At 39.8% G+C, this 22,571-nt stretch overlaps 1 protein-coding gene across 3 annotated transcripts in view; it reads left to right on the forward strand.

Moving 5' to 3' along the window:
- The first annotated feature begins 3,159 nt into the window (after window positions 1–3,159).
- The window catches only part of LOC119476066 (pro-neuregulin-2, membrane-bound isoform-like), an 86,056-nt gene continuing 66,644 nt past the window's right edge, over window positions 3,160–22,571 (forward strand). For all 3 annotated transcript variants that reach the window (XM_037749253.1, XM_037749252.1, XM_037749254.1), the window contains exon 1: window positions 3,160–3,884. In XM_037749253.1, coding sequence (XP_037605181.1) covers window positions 3,473–3,884 — 412 coding nt within the window. In that variant the 5' untranslated portion in view covers window positions 3,160–3,472. The remainder of the gene's footprint in view (window positions 3,885–22,571) is intronic.

Genomic DNA, 22,571 nt, shown 5'->3' on the forward strand with positions numbered 1-22,571 from the left:
CTGTGGGAAGAAGTGAAGAGGACGCGCGCCTCCTCTCGGCGCTACTGAGGTATTGCAGCTTTGCCTTCTGCTGGTGATGGTGATGGTAACAGGTAGGGCAACTGTTTTTGAGCACACTGTTAAGAATTTCCCAGTAAAATAACAGTAAAGAACTGACAGCAGGGTTGCCTTTATGTTACTGTAAAAGTAACATTATTATACTGTCGCTGAAATTTACAGCTTTGTACTGTTAATGAAAAATACTGTTTTTTTTGTTTTTTTTATCAATTTCACAGTATTTTACAGTTAATTTACTGTTTAAAGATACATTATATAGCTGTTTTTCACCTTTTTTTTACATTATCTTACTGATTTGTTTTAATGCACTATTTAGGTTGTATTTTTTTACATACATTTTAATAAACATTATTTTTTTGCCTAGATGAATAGACTTAGCAGGTTACAGACATAGGAATAGTCACACTAAATACAATTAAAGGCACTTGTTAGGAAAAAGGCTATGATAAACTTGTTGACACTTTTCCCAAAATGTATGTCTATAGCTGGCTACAAGCACAGAATGCAAACCAGAACAACATGTGAGTGAAGAACAGTAAAGCTAATTCACTGATTTTCCAATCATGTACAATGTACAAGCCTCACATGTGCAGATCAGGTCCCAGAATTCAAAAAATACTGCATGAAACTGTTATTTATGATACTTTAGACAGTTGATCAGCAGTAAAGTGCTGTTTTTTAAGAATGCGTTATCGTTCAGTTAAAAAACGGCCTATGAGCGTAATTTAATAGGTTTTCTTTTGTATTAACAGTAAAGCACTGTTTTTAGCAATAACAGGTTAATACCGTTGAAATCCTGCTGTAAATTAACAGCAATTGTTTACAGTGCAACTGTAATGGAGGGCAGTATCTAAAGAAGTGTCTGAGCATTAATAATCAACACATTTTTGGGTCGATATTATGACAAGGGTCTCACTGCATGGTTGGATCTTTCAGGTGCTCCTTCTGTGATGGTGTTGTGAGTTTAAAAGCACATTGGCAGTTCTTGTTGCAGGAAAGAGGGCTTCAGATCACACAGTATAGGCTGATGAAAGTGTGTATGGCTTGTCTTACATCAGCACTCTATATAGGCCTAATATATATTATCATTTATGTGTTTATTTGCTGCGTAAATAGTTAAGCTTGATCATAGTCCAACTGTTAGAGTGGAATGTAACATTTCAGCACCACGGAGAGCAGCCAGGTCTGCCGAACATGCGCAGAAATGAAAAGCAGCATGTGTTATGTGTGGGTTAGGGTGAGCAGATCCCAACAAACCAAATGTGGGACAAAGAGTATGTTTATGTGGGACAATGTGGGATTAATGCCGAGAAGTAGTCTTCAATTTTGATATAATGTCTATCTAACTTAAAACAAATAAACATTTATATTCCACCCCTCAGCTTGGAACGTCTCTATGCTCTACCTTCTGGTTGAAAAATACAAAAAAATTGCAAGAACTCTTTGAGAATCACCTTCCACCAGCTTTATCCAGTTATAAGTAGTTTAACAGTCTCTGCATTTCATTTTTTCTTTGTGGTAGTTTACATCATATTCTGCCTAAATCTGCATAGCTTGTGACTTTCCCCCCATTGGCTGTATAGCATAGCAAAGACAGGTTAACCTGCACTTGACCCACGGAAAAGCCATATTTTAGAAAAGCGTCTGTCCTGCAGTGGTTTGACGTTTGAATACTAGAGCCGATCAAAATGTGGGACATGGTATCAATATGTGGGACACGTGGGAGAAGGGATAAACATGCTGTGCAGTCAGCCTGGTCACCCAATAGTCTGGGTGTATTTTATTTGAAAATGTACTAAACATTTTCTTTTCTGAGACATGAGCTTTGAGTTTTCACAATATAAACATGTATTGCCCTAAACTGTATATGTCACGTGATTATTATTATGACCATATTATTACTTTAGGATTAAAATGTGGCACCCTGCTTTTCTTATTTTACAACATTTGCTTTTTGATTTACAGCATGTATGTGTCAAAGTGCTCATAAACACAGTGTGGTCAGCAGATGTCGCTCTTTGTGAATACTGACAGCACAACATCCTGGATCCGCATTCTATTTGGCATTTAAACCAAACCATTGCAATCATAACTTGACCTAAACATTGCCATTTATGATAATAAATGATTATTTCTGTGTTAAATGTAGTTTCTTATAGGTCTGCTCCTGTGTTAAAGTGTTCCCTCATCATGTGGACATATTCAGTTATAATATTACAAACACAGAGAAGCCCACTTTCATTTAATTTTCTCCTTCTAAAGTAATTAAAATGATTGTGTTTCTCTGCTTCGGACCTCATATTGCAGCTGTTTCAATTGTATGGATTTAATGCGGGTGCTTCAACATCAGTTTTTTCAGAGGCAGAGCAGCGAATGTGACCTGAATGCAGGGCATGACTTAATGGGATGAGACGCAAAACTCATTCAAAACAGTCTCTTGAAGAATGTGAAACGCTTTCGCAGCCTTAGTCATCGCAGCCATATGCTTGTTTCTAGGCCCACCACCGGACTATATGCGGCTGCATCTTTCAACGTGAACCTATTTCATCTTTTTTTTCTGTTTTTTTTTTGGAGCGATGCCTTGGCTACAGTAGGATGCAATTTTGAGGAGGGGACAGTCATGGATTTCGGATTCCGTTTGTTTCATTATAGCATGAGATCGCCGCTGATAATCCACCATGGAGTGATTGGCGTACAGTAAACTGGGTTTCGGGAGAGAGGAGATCGACCCTTTCGGTCCATCGGGTTTGCCTGCATCTCAGTGCTCCAAATCCTGCGTTTTTTGTTTGCCGGAGCCCCTTGGCAATCGGCGTTATTTCCTCTCCGTCTGTGGCTAGTGGGGGAGGCGGAGAGAGCCACGCTGGAAGGAAGGCGCCCTATTGCCACAATAGCGACCACAAATATCGCTTTATTTCTGGGGAATGAAACGTGGCTTATATGTTTTGCGAGCGGACTACCAAAAAAACTTGTGCTTCACTGCAGCATTTTGCGTCTTTTCCCTCCGCTGCAGATGCTACAGAAGAGCATCCTCATAGCGGTACCCCACCACTGCAATTTTTGGGCAAAGATAAGAGTGGCGTCGTCTTGCAGTTAAGGCTACTATGGCAGCATAAGGGGGGCATCAATTCCTGATCTACAATGCCTTATTATTAGCAGAAAGAAAGCAGTGACTGGATTTGAAAAGCCAGCATCATCCCCGCGGTTGCCCATTGAAAAAGCACTCGGAAGAAGAAGCAGCGGATCCCGATGGCATGGACACTTATGCAAGGTCTGCCGCGCTGCCGTGCTACTGGAGCCTACTCTTCGTCTCTTCATTCAACCACCCAGCTCCAGCTCCATCGCCATCATCGCCCCACAGCCGAGAGAGCCTGTCAGCCGCAACGCGACCAGCGACCACCGAGCCAAAGCAGGCGGCATGAGGCTTGATTCAGTCCATTTATCCATGCTGGTCATCGGGGTCTCATTCGCCTGCTACTCCCCGACTTTGAATTCCCTGCAGGACCAGGTTTACAAATCCGCCGTGGTGATCGAGGGCAAGGTGCAGTCTACGCCTGCGAACGTGTCCGCGGAGGAGCCGTACCGTGTGCATGTCCGAGTGCTGGATGTGTGGCCCCTGAGCAGCGGGGGTCTGGAGCGGGAGCAGCTCGTCACCGTGGGGGAATTCGGATCCGAGGCTCCGTGCACCAAAGTGAAGAAGAACCACAAGTACATTTTTTTCATGGACCCCACTGACGAGCCCTTGGTGTACAAGGCATCGTTTGCGCCTCGGGACACGAGTGTGAAAAGCCTCAAAAAGGATGTTGGGAAGATCTTGTGTGAGGACTGCGGTAAGTGAATGTATTGTGGATTATACCGGAGAAAAAGTCCAACCCGGAAGAGTCTGTTATAGCAGCCCCCCCACTGGTTTAGGGCTTTTTTTTTTGGTGAATTGTGCTTATTATGGCCACGGCATGCTTTTGGAGTCAGTGGGTACCAGATAGGTGCCTAAGGGGCGTCTATGCAGCAATTTTCGACAACTCTCGCAGGCTCCCATAGCCCACATGATCAATCAAACTCTCTTTCTCTCTTTCTCTCTCCCCTGAACTGCATCAGACATGCGCCTCGCACTGTTGCTTGTGAGGAATTGCAGTTTGTGTGTATCGAACTATCTGCATCCTGCAAACCCGCATTCAAACGTTTCAGGCACATCCTTTTGCAAATTTGACTTCATTGGGTCCATATACAAATTGCTATTTTCCCAAATAGTAGCAGCAACTTATGTGATCATGGAGCACATGCATTGCATAGAGCCGGTTCAGTTTCAGCACCACGGACAGCGGCCTGTAGCACCGGTGTGTCACGTGTGCAAAATCACGCCGCCCTAAGCAAATTGGTTCCTACTTTAGGCTATATTTAGGCTCATGCCCTGCTTTAATGCTTTAATACCCCACACTATGGCATAGTAGAGCAAGTCCTGTATGCACACATGCATCTAGCAGTGTTGTGGTGTAATCCTAACCTGGAACAGATGGGGTTATAGTTATTGGAAAATATCAAATGATCAACTTTACCACCCAACACTTTCCTCTTTTTTTTAGATTCATGCACAAGTGGTTCAGGGATGGATTTTGGTCAGTAGATGTCGCCCTTAGGGAGTCATTTTAAAATCACACCAAGCACATTTTATTTATAATAATGCATTATTTATTTCTGTTTTAGTATGTTCATTGTTACTGATGATATTCAAGTGTATTTATATTTCGATGGGCAGTGGTTTCTCTCTCTCTCTCTCTCTCGTAGTATTTCACAAATGAAAAGCAAGGCTGATTATTTTGTTTATTGATTAAGAACAATGCAGCATACTGTTGCACTGGTGTGGGCTACACATAAATACCTTAATTAATGTGCATTTGTGCGTGGGTGCACACACACATTTGTGTTTAAAAATGTTGTGCATTGTTTAGTGACAGAATTCATGACTAGACTTAGCTAAAGCCACTTGTCAACTGCTTAAATGACACACAGGGAGTGTCTTTCCAGCTCTTCATCAGGGTAAAATGAGTCTACTTTAATTATAAAGTAGTGTCAGTGTCTGTAACTGATCTTAAACACAGTGCTTGTCAAGGATCCACTCCTTTACTAACTAATGTGCTGGTCAGCCTGCAACACAACTTCCTAATGTGAGGCAGCTCATCTTCCAAACTTTGTATGTTTTGAATCAGTTAGAGCATATGTTGCACGTATAATAATCTTTTACTACCATCGTATGGTACACACATTTGCACATCCACTCAAATGTTGTGGCCTAGAACATGATGTGTGCTCTGAACTCTCTCTCTACCTACTTAAATCCTCTTAGCCTGTACTCATGAGACACTTCCCCTCTATCCTTGATTTTGCCACCCTCACTGTGGCTTTTAAACTCATCATCCCATTAGAGAGGTAACACTAAATGGACCTTATTACCTGTTGAGTTCCTTGAGCAGCCCAAACATTACCCACTCAGTTCTTCCGTCACTTAGCAAAGCTCGTCAGAGAGTGACGTGATCAAACTGGCGCGGCCACCACATCGCTGTATTACCTGAGAGAACTGCCACGCCCGCTTCCTGGGCCTCTGTAGATCTCTTTTGTTTAGTTCAAAGCACCCAGCAACATGTTGCTCTGGTGGGCCATTGTAGTTGAGGGGGCTGATCTCATCACGGTATCTTTTCTGACTCCCTAATCATGCCATTTGAAACGTAGCCTTTCATACAGACTGATAAACAGTTTGTCCCTTGACATCTTGTCCCTTTGAGCTTCATTCAGCAGGGACTCAAGATCAACAATGCTGTTGACTACTTCTTTCCCCTCATATTAAGTCCCCTAACACTGGATCAGTCCATCTACAGTATATTTTAGGCTATTAAAGCTTAGCCTTGAACCTTGAACTGCTGCTTTGTCTGGGCCCAAATATTGCATCTAGGCCCGCTTAGCACACATCCCAAATTTGCCTCGAATCCCTCTCGTGCATCAGCTCCCAAGTGTGTGAACCAGGAGGGACTCAACGAACATACTGTACAGCTCTCAAAGTGATGCAGTTGTTGTGTTCTGGCTGCCTGAAAAACAGGCTACCTACAGTGGTTACCACCTGCACCCTTTCCTCAGGACTCAGCTAGGAGCTTCCTGCTAAAGAGGAAACAAAAACACCAAGAAATACTGCTCTTTTGATATAGATTACAACAAACATACATATTAAGCTAATCAGATCTGTCTGCTCATACTGGCTGCAAGCAGATCATGTTGTATGTGGCTGAGAGAGTGTAGTACAGACTGTATCTAAATACATGGTAAGCAAGTGTTTCCTGAAAGTCCAGTGCTGCTTTGTGACAAGTCACTGATGATGACACAACACTGTCATCATTAAGAGGAAATGTGCCTAACATTTAATCCAAGCGCAAGCATATTTGACATATTTGTTTCACAGAATAAGGCAGGTAACATGCAGTGGACCGTATGCTATAGGATTGCAGCCACCTGAAATGACCTTTGACCTATTCCTCAGTGCAAACTTTGTATTTTCTCCTCCTTTTAGCTGCTGTTCAGTATGTGTCGGTAGGCTTGGTATGGAAGCACTGAACCTGGTTGGTTAGCTGCGTATTATGCACTGCTTTTTTTATCTTTCAGTTGGAGTCTGACATTGCTGTTCTTAGAGCTGTAATTTCAAGTATGTCACATCTGCCTTTTAGCTCTTATTATGTAGCATGACAATAGTGTTTTTGTCCCTCGTGGCTCAGTCTAAATCAAAAGTCTGTGTAATGAAACAAACGTGGTGAGGTGAGGTCCCTAGCTTTTTGTCTATCCATAGACCTCATGGAGGATGACCTACATAATTGCATTTTGTGCTTGCATGTGTGTGGGTGTGTGCAGACTAGTGGGAGCATGGAGTCGGTGCAAACCCATGCAAAAAAAAAGGTCATCTGAGTTGAGGAGTAACACATTGCCCTAAAACCACCTTCATACTTCTCACTGTTATTTATTGCTCATTTTTCATTTCTCTGAAGTAAATGAATGCAACAATGTGAATGCACACTCTATCATTAATTTGTCACCGTGAGTTCTCGCTGTATATATGCAGGTCGCAGCTGCTGCATTGAGGTGGTAGACAGGCAGAATTTTTGCCCCCGAGCTATGCATCTTTCTGTGAATTGAGAGACTTCCTCAGTAGAGCTAGACATAGAACATGAATGACAGCTGCTAACGGCGGCGACTGGGTTCTGCTGTTACACCACAAGTTCGTCTGGCAGTAGCATGAATCAACAAGCATCCACAGGCTGGTCCTTATACCCTAATAGCGCACTCAAGGGCAACGTAGCAAACAGTTGTTGATTGTGACAAAGGTGCTCATTTACTGTATTTCACCACCAAGATTATTGCCGTGTACAGGATGTGTGTTTGTTTAGATAAGAATGATTGAGGTGTTTTCAACTGTCAATGCTGTGGTGTCTCTGTAGCCCAGGGCAGAGCACAGGCTAATGAGATTGATCAGCAGGAAGCATGAATTTGTTTCGTCTGTATGTTTGTGGGGATTGCTTCCTATGTTCACTGGGTCATTTATGTAGTAGAATTTCTCCACTCGGCTACTCTACTCCGACGAGACAGCTTGATGTATTTTTATAAGATGTATGAAAAAAGGGCATGGCCATTTTCAGTAATCGGCCCTTCATTTTCCTCTCCTATTAGGCACTTTCTCACAATCACTCAGACTTTTACTCCACAGACTTTTACAAGCTATTATTATGACAGAGTTGGCACGTTGGGTCTCTATCTTTTGTGTCTACAAATGTCACAGTTCTGCAGTGGCAGAACTGTTTTTATGGTGGAATTTAGGTTTACTGATTCTTGGTCATGGTTAATACCTGTTTGCAGAGCACAGATTTGTGCGTTTTGTAGTAGTATTATGTAAGACAATGCTGTGTCTAGTCCACTACAGTGTCAGTTGATTCACTATTTCTGTAAAGCATTGTGAAGCTCTTCAGAATGATGCATGTTTGCGGAGGTTAGATGACTAATTTAAATTTCTGTTCTGCAGAACTTTGGTCTTCTCAGCATTTACTTTGAAGCATTGTACATTCAGTATAGTCCTTTCAAATTACATTAGTCTAGGCTTCATTATCCATCTAAAAATCCAGAAATGTTTTGGATCAAATTTTCTTTTTTTCGTAAGGATTTGTTTTCTTTGAAAAAATAAATGATGCTCATGTACAGCTGTAATATGTTAGGTACATGAACATTTCCATTTGTGCATGAATTTAAAAAAAAAATTACGATACATCAACTAAGATATATTTATTCAAGTAAAATAGTGATGATAATGACATATAGGACATATTAATAATAGAAAACTTGACCTATAATAAAATGAAACATAAAATAAATAAATAAATATACACACACACTCACATATAAATACATATAGAAAATAATAATATATTATTTACAATAATACAAAATAAAATAATACTAATGATGATTAAGAATGATTCTAAATAAATACAATAAAAATGTAATAATAATGTAAGACCAAAACAAACAAAAACAAATGCACACACTTAAGTCAGATACATATGCATATTAATAGGCATATCTCCCATCTATGCGTCTCTTGTTTCTTTTAATTTATGTACACATACACATATGTACACATTAATGAACAAAATCTAATAATAAAGTCTATATATTTCAAAAGTTAAAGTTGAAGTTGATCCAGGAAGAGTCATACATTTTGGGTCATCTAATTTCAAATTTGGCAGAATGTCGATAAAGAGCAGCCAGATTTTCTGAAAGGTTGCAGGTTTCTTTCTTACATTATGCATTATCTTTCCTGGTGTGCAATAAGACAGAAGCTCATTAATCCAGTATCTTGGTGATGGTGAATCTTCAGATTTCCAATTGGTTATAAAGCATTTTTTTCACTTCAGTGCTGGCAAGCACGTGATGTATATTAAAATCAAAAAACGTTCTTCCTTTGTGGAATGTCTGCGTCTGTTCTAATAGTTCCCAATCCTCTTCATCATAAATATATCCTAAATCTGTTTCACATTTTCCTTTTGTGGATGTTTTCTCATAGTCTGGTAATTTTCCATTAATTATAAAATATATAGCAGATGTGAGTCCTTTAGTTTTTGTACATAACCTATTATATACATATGTTTCAAAAGGGGCTTCTTTTGGAATATCTGGGGAAATGTTTATGTAGGTTTTTGAAAAAAAAAAATGTGCGTAGGAAGGTTGAATTTTCCAGTTAGTTGTTGGAAGTTGGCAAATGTACCGTTAATGTATAAATCATCAGCCGTTTGATTTTTTTTGTTTGGATCATATTTTTCAACTCTTTTGTATGCCACCAATTGCATAGACAAGTGCAGATGCTATATAGTCCCATTGTGCTTATGTGTGTTTAGTGTGTGCATAGCTGAAACTAATACAGCCTTGCATTAATCAGGGTAAAGACATGGTGTGTGTTGTTAAGAGGATCTAGTCTACTGTAGAGCTATGCAGTTAGTTAAGCTGGCTTTCACTGTCATAGCACACTAACCAAAATGGTTTCACTGGCATTGCCCAATACATTTCTAAACTTTGATGCAAAAATACCATTGATAGCTCAGTGTAGTTCTTATTGTATCTCCCTCCATTCTGTTTACCCACACGCTATGTTGGAATTGGAATTGCAAAGCCATACCTTCCATCAAACCCGTAGCATATATCAATATGTTGATTAATTTTGCGTGCTGTCGGAATAACTCAACTCCTTTGTTTGATTTCATTGCTTTTTTAAAACGTGGTTCAACACAACTATGTGACATCTTTGGCATATAAAAGTCAGAGCAAATAAATTGTTTAAAAAACATAGATATGATCAGTATTAGCAAAGAGCTTTGGTCTAGGCTAACCTGTGAGTAACAGGCTAACTTAGCATTGTGCTAGCTAATATAAAAGCTAGCATACCAAAGCAAGGCAAAGCAAAGCAAAGCAGAGTGTTAGATATAGAAATATAATAAATATCAATAATTTGGAAAGATCACTTAATGCTAAAGGGTTTAAATTGACTTTAAATTATCTTTTTTTTGCCTTTTTGGTGCAGAGGGACATCACAACAAGCTGCCAAACACATCAACTTTGACTTTAGATATGTGTTAGCAAACAGTGGCCTCATACATCTAGCTAACACAGGGCAGCGTAAGCATTTATTTGGAGTTGTGTTTCTGGCCACCTTATGAATATAAGTCCAATATTCATTCTCCTTGTTTGTTTTGGTCTCTAAGAAGTGCTGCAAAAAATACGATATTTGGGTTTGTAGCTTGGTTCTTTAGTAGCTAGTTAGTCGCTAACTTTGTGTGTTTCCCGTTTGGTGCTGGACAGGTGGCGTAAATTCAGTTTATTGAACCTTTTTCGGTTAGAACAGCACCCTAGGCCAGCCACTAGGAATTATGGACAGGGGGCAAACTTTTCCAAATTGTGCCCCTCATTCACACCCACTCCAGGTCATTTCATATGATACCTGTATCTTCACTATAGCTTTAAAACTGAGCCCAATACAGCAGGTGTTATTTGCTAGTCTGCCTAGCTCCTCATCTTTGCCACGTTCAGCCCTCGCCTGTCATACCTGGTGCTTCTTCACACTTGTGTTTTGGCCAGAAATTTGGTCACTGCCTCTCTGCTCCTTTCATTTTCTTTTTCTCTCTGCACCTCTTCTTTTTTGAGCCTCTGATTTTTTTTGCAGGGGGATGGGGTATCGGTGTCATCAATGATAACATTAAATGTATTCATCATGTAAATACATATGACTTGTATTGTCAGTGATATAAGTCAGTTAGTAAATTGTTGTACTTGAGCCCATTTATAGCTGAAGTAGGTGAGATTCGAGCAAATATGATTAAAAAAAGTTATTTTTATAAAATGGTTGCTATATCGTGACAGTAGTACATGAAACAGGTAACCTGAAAAAATCATGCGCCTCTGTGTCCTCTGGTGCTCCTAACAGCATCTGCAAGATTTCACAGACTGGAGGAAAACAAGCAGTAAGAGCTGATCTGTGGTCTGCTGTCCAGCTGTTGTCTATGAGAGACGGCTGTCAATCACTCGCAAACTCCGACCAAACGGTCAAACTAGGCAGCGCTGATCAAATATGAATCAATATTATGTTATGTTAATGCCTATTTCTCGCCTCAAATGTTTTCAGAATCATCTTGTAGTGCACGGTTTAGCTGTAAAATGAGAAAGTTTGTGACGCTGCCGCCATTATGAAATCTGGTGAAGGAATGCCAACTTCCGGTCACATGACCGGAGCACAGCCAATAGGAGCCCTCTCTCAATGAAATTACCTTTGATTGGTCAAAGTCTCCCGTCACGGGGTAGATTTTTTGAAGGCTGAAAACAGAGCCATGATGAGGTGCAGAAGTCTAGTTATCTCTCAGAACACTTGAATTACAATATGCTGAAAGGTTATTATGGAATTTTTGCCCAACGATGGCAAAAATATGTTGCCTACTGCCACTTTAAGGGTCAACTTTAGACCTTTGCATGGGCCCCATCTTGGCCTTGGGCCGAGGTCATCTGTACCCTTGACCCCCCCTGACGGCAGACCTACCTCGTGCTACTGGAGCAGTAAAGTGGAGCAGTGATGTGAATTTTCCATCACACCCTGTGTAGTTCAAAGATTGTTAGCCATAGGAATATACTTAGTTTGTCATTTATGACAGCTAATGTCAAATAATCCCATTTATATAGTTATTTAGAAAATGGCATGCCACAATACCTGATGGAGTATCCGTCTTTACTTTGGTCAGAATAACACTTGACCTTGCTCAACGTGTACAGCTTGACTTGTCATACCAAAACAAGAACAGGTGTAACAGGTAACAATGGCACACTATAAGCCAGCATGCGCAATATCAGGGGACGTGCTCATCTAAATGTAATGCAGCATTATTAAGGTTATTAGTTGAACAAAATGCCTGTCCCGAGAGAGGTCAAAGAAGGCCTCTGACGAATATATCCAGAATGTGATAACATCACAGATGACATCGTAAGCACGGCAGGGTGACAAGGTTCCATAATAATACTGCCAATGTCCACCCTTAGAAAATGAAGCAAAAAAGAACAAAATTGAGATTCATCAATGTATTTTTGGGTATGGAAAACTGAAATTTGACAATGATATTCAGTTTTATTTCCCTGTCATTCCAATTTTAATGTGAGTTATATTGCTCCAAAGTTCATACTGAGCTAAAGGAATCCCAAAAACAGGAAGTGTGTGAGTTTTGTGGAGACTTCAAGGATTATACTCCTAAAAGACTTAACGAAAATGAGAAAGTGAAAACAAAGTTGTGTTTTGATAGACCACAGGATTATACTACATACTCTTATAACAACAACAGATCCGATGATCTGATGAAAACTGCCTCTCTTTGAAAAGTTGTTATCACTTCCTAATTCTGCTCTAATGTGCTTCACCGCAGAACTAAAATCCTGCCAGCCATTAACATGAGTTTAGTTCTACATGAGTGGTTTAACCACTCTAGTGTGCCAGATCTTTTCCACAGGTTTGAATGTCTGTTTAACATGCCCAATGTTTTCGATGATTATAAATTGACATGCTGTAATACAGAATTATGTCTGCGCTCATGGAGAATAATGTGCTTACTCTAAGAACTATGAGAACATGTCTGCAATGCCATGCAGAATTGTTCTTGTAATTTTATATCAAATTAATTATTTTCAAAGAATTAAACATATTTGTTAGATGTTGGTACTGTTGAGATAACCAGAACAGCTAGTAAAAGGTCATGTCAGCAAAAAGGGGGCAGATAGTTTGTTTTCTTAGTTAGAATTTTGTTAAAATCAATGGCAAAATATTCATTTTGCATTTAAAACATGTTTTATCTCCTTACTGTGTTGACATTTTGTATTAATAATCAACAATAATCATATTTGTATCTATGTAACGTTAGTAATATATAGTTTAGTTCTATTAGTTCTCTTTTAATGTAATTTTGTACATTAATTAGAGCAAGATGGAACGATATGTTCATGAATGTGGTGGAAATTTTCTTGAGAGCTAGACTATTTCTACCAACTTTTATCGACCAAGGCTACATGTATTCGTATTGCAAGAAATTTGATAAACAAGTCACTATTTTCTTTGTATTATTACATAAACATTGGTGTTGTTATATATATAACACCATCATTGGTATCCTCTACAGTACTGCTGCAACACTGCAGCTTACAAGCAGCTGGCTGAAATCCGCCATCAGACAGAGGAGCAGGATCAGGTCGGCCGCCGGTGGTGTGAATGCAGATTAGTTTTACAGTTAGTACATAATGTCACAACCAATAATCTCCATTAATCTCTGGCTTGAATTCATAAAATGGGATGAAAGCTGCTTTTGGAGCAGCAAAACCATTTAGAGTAGAATTTTATTCTATCTTCAGAGAAGACACACATTTATGTCTGAGGGGTTTGGTGGCAGAATTGCATTTGTCTTATGCTATCAGCATTAAGCCATGAGATCATTTGGCATTTGTGTGGGATTCCACAGCTGGTCTGAATGTAGAATATGCTTTATATCTATAACTAGGGAGCAGTCAGTGGCTCTTTTTATGTACACTTTAAGAGATGACCTTAATATGACTATAAGAAGATGAAGACAGGGGTCATGTTAGCATCTTAAAACATGTTGTTAAGATCTTATGTATTTGTAAAATGATTGTTGTGGTGTTTAGCTTCATTATTGCTATGACTAAGCCTTTCCATCACGGATGTCTCAAGTGTCTTCATTGCTAAATAAAACAAGCTGTATAATATGATATTTCTAGAATATCAAACTGTATTTACATCTAGCATTCATTCCTTAAATCAGATAAACTGCAGTAAATTGAACAGCAAACACAGTCCCTTGCATTTAAATTGCAATCCCAATGAAATTACAATTTAATTCTACGTAGATATTTTGCTAGTTGCTGAACTGAAATTGATGGAAACAATTCCTAATCCTTAGTTTAGTTATGTCGACTTTGTATCACTGCTTGCTGCCCAGCAGCAAGCAGCTGTTTGTTCACTAACAACCAAACCCCTATATACAGACTATAACTGTAATCTGAGATGACAAAGCAGAATTCACAGTAAACGTCATACTAAACAGAACAGCAGTCAAACAAAAAACACCACAGTATTTTGTCTTTTCCAACAATTAGGACTCTGGATTTTTCAACCCACTGAAGAATGTTGCCTTCACCACAATGAGGCAGTATATGATCAGGATCAGGAAGCAGGAGAAACACCGAAAAGTTGAAAGGGATGAGTCCGTTGGGAATGTCCCAGCAGTTGTTAGACTCCCTGCCCCTGCGGCTGGAGCCGTGTCAAAAACACTCAAAAGCCCACAGTCACGGCACAGCCTGTGAGATATGCGCAGGATAACAACTGTGAGAGTCGCTGCCATTTGGATTTCTACTTTGTTCACAAGAGGAAGCCATCTTTCTAGTGTTACTCCTACTGCAGTCAGCTATAACCCAGTGTGTTCTTTTGACTAAACTAACCATAATGGTGTCCCTCAGGGAGAAGCCGTCATGTACAGTGTTGGGCCGAGGTCAGAAAGATGCCATGTAATAACTCTGAGCTGTTGTGCAGATAAAAACATCCTCCAGTGCTAGATATTCCCCAAAAAAAAAACAAAGAATCAGTCACTTTTAAACACAACAGTATTAGATAGGATTGATACCTTACAAATGATGATGTCCTGTATATAGTTTTCTTTCTTTCTTATCACAATTAACATTGAACAATATAAACTATATTAAATATCACTATAGACAAATCACAAAAAAACATAAACACTAACGTGCTCTATAGTATGGCCTATTCATTTCCAATGTTTAACGCCTGTTCTTTACTTGACTTGTATCCGACTGCTTTGTGAAGGCAGCAGTTTAAGTTTACCCTGCCTTTTGAATCATTCAGTAATTTGCAGCTATCTTGGGCTGCAATACTCTTCCTTCACAGGCTGCAGCCAGTGCATGTAATTAAATATTTAAAGCATCTTTTTTTTGTGCGCACAGCTTGAAAAGGTTGTTGACAAAATTAACCCTTTAAAGTCACAAATAGTATCAGAAAGAAATCAGGGGCTAAAATAAAAAAAAAAATGCAGAAAAATCTGAACATACGCTATGAACTGTGCAACACATGTTGTCTGTGTGTCTAGTACTGTATTTTAGCATGACCGTGGATTTGTCATTTTGCAACCAGAACAACTACGGAACAGAAATCAATCATTCACCACCATTAATAAAACTTTTTTTGTCCGTCTTTTTTGGCACAAAGTCTGGAATGTGTTATATTCAGATAATAAAGTATTTTTTATGCCCTGCGTCTGTACTACATATATGTGGCCAACAGATTGACTAATACTTGGGTGAATAAAAAGCTGCCAATAATTTCTTTCAGGGCTATTAACATTCTTTCATATGAATTTGGCTTAGTTTATCTATCGACAGCTCCATTATTAACCCTGTTTAGTCTGGTAATCCAGCTCTGAATCAATGCATAACTCTGAAAAACCCAAGTAAGCTTTTCAATGATCTGAAACCTGATTAAGCAGCTTTGATTCCTCTAATATTAAACTGGTTACTGTGGCATGTGAAATCTTTCTCTACCCACTTCTGGCGCTTATTATCTCCGCAAACTCTCTGACACAGGGTTAAATTCGCAGTTGATAGATGTTTTTTTATGAACCGTATAATTGCCCATAACACCAGGCTTGTTGTCAGGACTGTCAAGATCACACAAATTACTGTTGAGATCAACATTGTTTTGGCATGTTGTGTAGAAGGAACCTACTATTTCTGCGTCCAAGGAGGGCGGGTAAAGCTGGCGGGCACAAATTTTCCTGTTCTTTTCTCTTGTAGATCTTTCTTAGCTGTGGGCGTAGCACCGCAGAAAACACATTCCATAATATTCCATAAACTGGTTTATAGATGTCAACAGTGATCCTCAATCGCAGGGTATCAAAGGTTTGTGTAAACAGCTTAAGGTCGTCAATGTCAACCTCGGCTGTGGTTTATTTATAGTGCGATGTCACACATTTTTTAAAGAATATGTGCATTGTGTTGTTGCCAATGTCAATGAAGGACACGAGTTAAAACTTGAGCAATGTTGCAATTTTTAAATGCTGCGTCTCTATGTACATCTTTCTGTGTTTTGGTCATGAGGTCTGTTTAAAAGTGCATGCAAGTCTGTGTTGTTTAGAATATGCAGCTTGCAGAATTGATTTATTACAGCAGTTTGTGCATTGAAACCTCCTCGTGAGTTATTCATTTGTAGCTCTGGGTGCTTCTTCATTGCAGACGTCTCCTCGCCAACGAGTCGGGTAGATTCACAGGAAGCAGCAGCATGACACTGAAGGACAGTGCAGGAGATAACCTTTCACTGCAGACTCATTCTGTGGCATTCATTTACCATACTGTAGCCCCCCCCATGCCACTGCTGCTTCACTCACCATGCACCAGTTTCTTGGTTTTATTTGTAGTTTTCACCATGTTATGTTACGTCAGGATTTTTAGCTCATGTTATGGTAATATGCATGCTGCTTCTATTCATTACGAACCCACATATTCTACCTTTACAATCTTTTTTAAAACATGCATAAACTAAAACTTCCAATTCTATTTGTCTGCATCAAGTTTAGCATCAGACAGTTTCTTAAGCACCCAATATAAAGTACATTTTCTTCCCAGGCCTGTGTAGATGCTTGCCAGTGTTTGGGTGTGTTATTCTTCGGGTAATTGTCTGAATTTCAGTGCATTTGCTATAATTCTGTGTCGGCAAGCATATGCATGTTTTCCTGCGTCAGTTGTGAGATGGCTAGTTTGTCTGTATTTGCGCAGTGATTCGAGCATGATTAGTGTGATTATGTAGTCCTGAAAAAAAAATATCATGCTTTGAAGTGAATATTTTGTCTAAACGTGTAATATATAGCTGTCAGTTATAAATGTCCAGAGAGAGCTGACAGTGTCCATGACAGGAACTTCAACGAAACGATAGGGGAACAAAAGGACCATGGGAAGGGCAACTGTGTTTGTGTGCAGCGTGCCGAAGTGTTGAAAAGAGGGGCTGCCGGCACTCCCGCTGGGCGCCTCCCGGTGTGTTTAAGGGACGTGTCCGGCCATGTTCGCCCCACACACACACACACACACACTCACACACAGTGCATATCCTGAGAGAAGGTTTGTTTCCTCAGGTATGTTGTAGGTGTGGATTGATGTGTGTCTTAACATGAAAAGACTTTAAACAGAATGGAATGGCTTGTTAGCAGTGTTTGGAAGTGGACCAAAAGAAAAATCATGTTTCCCTCAACAGTGGAGGGGTCTCCTGCTTTGAGCCAGAGGTTTGTTTCAGCAGAGAAAACATGCATTCATATAGCGGAGCGGAGATGAATTGCCTAATTCTGCGGTCCGTGATTGAGCGTTGCCGTCCTAACGCAGAGGAGGAGCTGATAAAAGATTATGACACTGCTGACTCACAGAATAACTCGTAAACAACTTGACGCACGCATTCCTGATTATTTACAGTATGTATGTGGATATTTAGACCCATTTCAATTCATCCCACTACAGGATGACCAGATACTTGACACATAGCGACTCATGCGTGCTGTCTGTGTTCCTAATTACTGTGACGCCATCAAGTTGTAAATCCTGGAGCTCTTCCAGAGTGAATGATTTGGGAAAGGTAGTAGGCATCCACACATCCATATTCATAAGGGTCATACTTTACCGTATAACACACCTGAATGGTTAAATCCACATGCAAAGTACAAGGGACCCAATGTTGTAGCTAATTTAGACAATATTAAGTCCTGATAATGAAAGATAAAAGCATGCGTGTCTGTCCGTGATTACTCCGGCATGTACTATGTGTGCGGTGGGGTGTGTGTGTGTTTTGGTAGTAGGCTGTTACTCTATCCTTTACCCTCGCTTTCTTCTGACCTTCCACCAGTGCTTCTGCTCATTATTGTGTTGCTCTAATCTGGAGGGGACAGGACTGGGGTGCAGAAGTGTATTTATCTTCCTGCACAAATAGGACCTCTTTCCGTCTGGTCCCTGCTCAGCTTGTTGTTGAAAGATAGTGAGCAGCGTCGAGCAAGCTTCAGCGTGCGTTTTGTGTGTGGGTGTGTTTATGTGTGTGTGTGTGTGTGTGTGTGTGTGTGTGTGTGTGTGTGTGCGTGTGTGTGTGTGTGTGTGTGTGTGTGTGTGTGGAGTGCACGGGTGAACTGAGATGTGTCCCAGCTGGCCCACAGACCAGCACACTAACCATCACCTCACTGCAGCGAACGCAGACAAAAGAGGAATATATCTCCCCTTGTGATATTGATACTCCTTAACTCCGGGGGTGTTTTCTACCCTAAATGAGAAAGCAACATTCCTCGCAGAGGTTCTGTTGTACTTTGTAAAAGCCAGTAAGATCAGTGTTACAGAAAGTCCCTCTAGTGTGAGCCCCGTTTCCGCTTTTCCCTCCATCACATCTGTTGGGATGTGTACTTTTTTCTACGCATTGTCTAGGCATGTTTCTTTTCATTCCCTTGTTGTCTCCATGACATTAGGCTCTTGGCCGGCAGTTATCAAACATAAAATGAAATAACTGTAAGCAAGCCAGCGTTAAAAAAACAACACAAAATGTACCAATGTGTCAAAATCTGTAATTATTAACTATTTTAGCAGTTTGCAGTGGTGGAAGAAGTATTTGGATTTGTTACTTAAGTGAAAGTAGCAATACTGCAGTGTAGAAGCAGTCAGTTATGAGTAAAAGTCCTGCATTCAATCTCTTACTTAAGTAAACGTTAGGGCTGTCAATCGATAAAAATGTTTAATCGCGATTAATTGCATGATTGTCCATAGTTAATTATTATTAATCCCAAATTAATCTCACATTTTTTATCTGTTCAAAATGTAGCTTAAAGGGAGATTTGTCAAGTATTTAACACTCTTATCAACATGGGAGTGGACAAATATCCTTGCTTTATGCAAATGTATGTACAGTTTATATTTCTTATTGGAAATCAATTAACAACACAAAACAATGACAAATATTGTCCAGAAACCCTCACAGGTACTGCATTTAGCATAAAGAAATATGCTCAAATCATAACATGGCAAAGTGATGCCCAACAGGCAACAACAGCTGTCATTGTGTCAGTCTGCTGACTTGACTATGACTTGCCCCTAACTGCATGTGATTATCATAAAGTGGGCATGTCTGTAAAGGGGAGAATCGTGGGTACCCATAGAACCCATTTACATTCACATATCTTGAGGTCAGAGGTCAAGGGACCCCTTTGAAAATGGCCATACCAGTTTTTTTCCTCAACAAAATTTTGCGTAGGTTTGGAGCGCTATTTAGCCTCCTTCGCGACAAGCTAGTATGACACGGTTAGTACCAATGGATTCCTTAGGTTTTCCAGTTCGATATGATACCAGTATCTTCACTCTGGCTTTGCTTTGAAACTAACTGAGCCCGCTACGATCTAAAAATCGAAAAGAAATTAGTGGTGTTAAAATTAATTTGCGTTAACACGTTATTATCGCATTAACTTTGACGGCCTTAGTAAAAGTATAAAAGTATTAGTATCAAAATATACTTAACGTACCAAAAGTAAAAGTACTCCTTATGCAGAAGGGCACATTTTAGAATTATACAGCCTTTATTATATTACTGGATTATAATTATTGATGTATCACTCTAATGTTGCAGCTGGTAATGGTGGAGCTAATTTGAATTATTTTACATTACTATTACTTGGTTTATATATACATCATAATGTATTAGTTAACTTATATTTTGTAATGTAAATAATCTTAATCTGCAAAGTAATTTAAGTTAACAAATGTATACATGTATACATATATATATGTGGTGGAGTAAAAAGTACAATATTTCCCTCTGAGATGTAGTGGATTAGAAGTATAAAGTAGCATAAAATGGAAATACTCGAGTAAAGTACAAAAACCTCAAAATTGTACCTTTTTGTGGTCAACAAGTGTACACTCACCTGTGCTGCCCTCTGACTACAACCATGGTTTAGTATTATAATATTACTGCATGGCTTTTTGAGCAATAACTAATACTCTGCTGGCTAAAACTCAACTATTAGATTTTAAGGTTTAAGCTTTTGTACTGCTCCTCCATCGCTAAGCCGCTCATACTGGCAGTACTGACTGCTTGCCTATTTAGAACAATTACAGCTTTAGCTAGCTTTGACCTCCTTCTTAGTACCCGGGTTGTCAGTCACTGGTGCACTTGGCGATGAATTTAACTGCTTCTAGATGGGTGGAGAGAGGGTTTTGTGGGCCCGCGCAGTCATCCCGTCGCTCTGAGATGACCCAACCACGGTCCTGGCTTCCTGTCAGCCACGTCTGGTCTCTTGCCCACTTATCAAGCTCACTCAGTTTGAGACTCGCCTTGATCTGGGCTTATGCCGCCAAAGCGTGATTTAAGACTTACACATGCGTAGTGGCCTGTTTTCCAGGAAAAAGCCATTGGTGAAAAAACAAACAAAAAGATAAGACAGACTGTTGATAAGCTCCGAAGCTCAGCTCATGAGAGGCAAAAAGGCAGAAAATGCAAATGATTCGACCAAGAGGCTGGTTTCACTCTGTGTGAAACTCCTCGCAGTGTCCTCATTGTGACATGTTTGTGCTGCTCTAAAAGCACATTCTGGAGATAAAGGACAAGTGCAGAGCGCAAAAGGAATTTGATTTGATGCGAAGAATGCAAAGCAGAGAGCGGATGCACGCATGTTTTTGAAGGGGGGGTTGCTGATAAGAGCACAACCTTCCCTTGTTTTCCCTTGTGTAAATTTACACTTCTGCAGTTTGAAGTCCATTTTAGACATGTATGAAATGGTGATTGATAGACTCATTTACAGTGAAGTGATATTTATCATTTGTATTTATTTCAATCCACAATTTAAGTGCTTACTTACTATTGTAGTTATGGGTTTGCTCAAACAAATTCATGAAGGTTGGGGAATCATTTTTAATCTTTCCTGAGATTAAGATTGTGAATACAGCGTCATATCTATAGCTATACTGAAATATTCTCTTTTAAGACTTAGTAGTTTCTTTTTAAGTACGTTTTTTTCACACGTTATGCAAGATGTATACAAAATTTAGTCAGTTGGTTTTCGAGGGAAAAATGTGTACGCAATGGAAAAAAACACACACAACAAGCCTGGTGTTATGCTGTGATTCAGATGTCTTAGTTTCGTAAATGAAATACAAGGGAACGGTTTGTATTGGGTACACTGTGAGTGGAAAACAGGTCCATTTTGAACGCCTCAGCGACCCATGTGCTCCTTTCTATTTACATGATGATGCACCTGTGTGTTTGCATGCGTACGCGTCTGTTCGTGTTTGAGGGGGTCTGTTTGTGTTTGAGTGTGACAGTGTATACTGTCGGCCCGGGGACACTTAGATTGAGTGTTCCCTCTGGTGAGAGCGCACATATGTGTTTGCATGAAGACCTGGTTCCATGTGGGTGTGTGTTTGATAAACTGTGAGAGCATGTGGGAGACTGTTTGTCTATTCATCTGGGTGAGAGAGAGAGAGAGAGCAGAATGAGGAGGTGGAAGAAATCTGCTTCCAAGCCTCTATCTTCAAGTCAATCTGCTCACAGTCACACAAACCTCTTTATCTCTTCCTGAGACAGAAGAGAGGGAGACAGGTAGAGAGACAGACAGACAGACAGACAGAAAGGAAAATAAATATGTTTAAATACAGAGGGAAAGAGAGATTCAATCAGGCAGCCTTAAGAAGATAGAGCGGACTTTTTTTTGTTTAAGAGGATCATCAAAGTCATGAGCAGACAGCATCTGTCATTAAAAGAAATTGTGCTATTTCAGTATCAGCGCAAGCTATTATTGTCCAATTGAGAGGGTCTTTGTTATCAGTGAAGAAAGATGAGGATGTAGCACATCAACTTTGATGCAAAGTTTTATCACCAATGCTATCAGCAAGCGGGAAAGTATTTTAGTGTTGGCTACTTTAGCCACAGTGGAAGTTGAGTGGCAGTTGACATCATATACTGTGTCCTCCTCATGAACACATACTATACATACTAGAAGTGGGAAAACAAATTGATTCATCTAAGTATCACAATTTTTTTTTATTTACGATTTTGAAATCAATGTTTTTATGCCAGAATCATATGAGTGCTCCATTTGATTCTATGCAGAGGTAGAAGGAAGTTACCGCTTTTATTGTTGTAGTCTGAGTAATGTGACGTCATATCCATTCTGTATCCGTCAACCAAAGCAAACCGCAGCCGGCCGAAACGAAAAAGTAGAAAACGGCGGAGGGTTGGCGTTTGTACGACCTGCACCCTCACATTTTAAATCTAAAGTGGTAAACACTACACATACAGTTAAGTATGGAAACACATTGTCTGTCAGGAAAAGCAGAGATACGTCACGGCTAAAGCTGCATGCTAACTGTATCATGGACAGGAA

This window comes from Sebastes umbrosus, chromosome 17 (genome assembly GCF_015220745.1).
Source record: "Sebastes umbrosus isolate fSebUmb1 chromosome 17, fSebUmb1.pri, whole genome shotgun sequence".
Taxonomy (NCBI): domain Eukaryota; kingdom Metazoa; phylum Chordata; class Actinopteri; order Perciformes; family Sebastidae; genus Sebastes; species Sebastes umbrosus.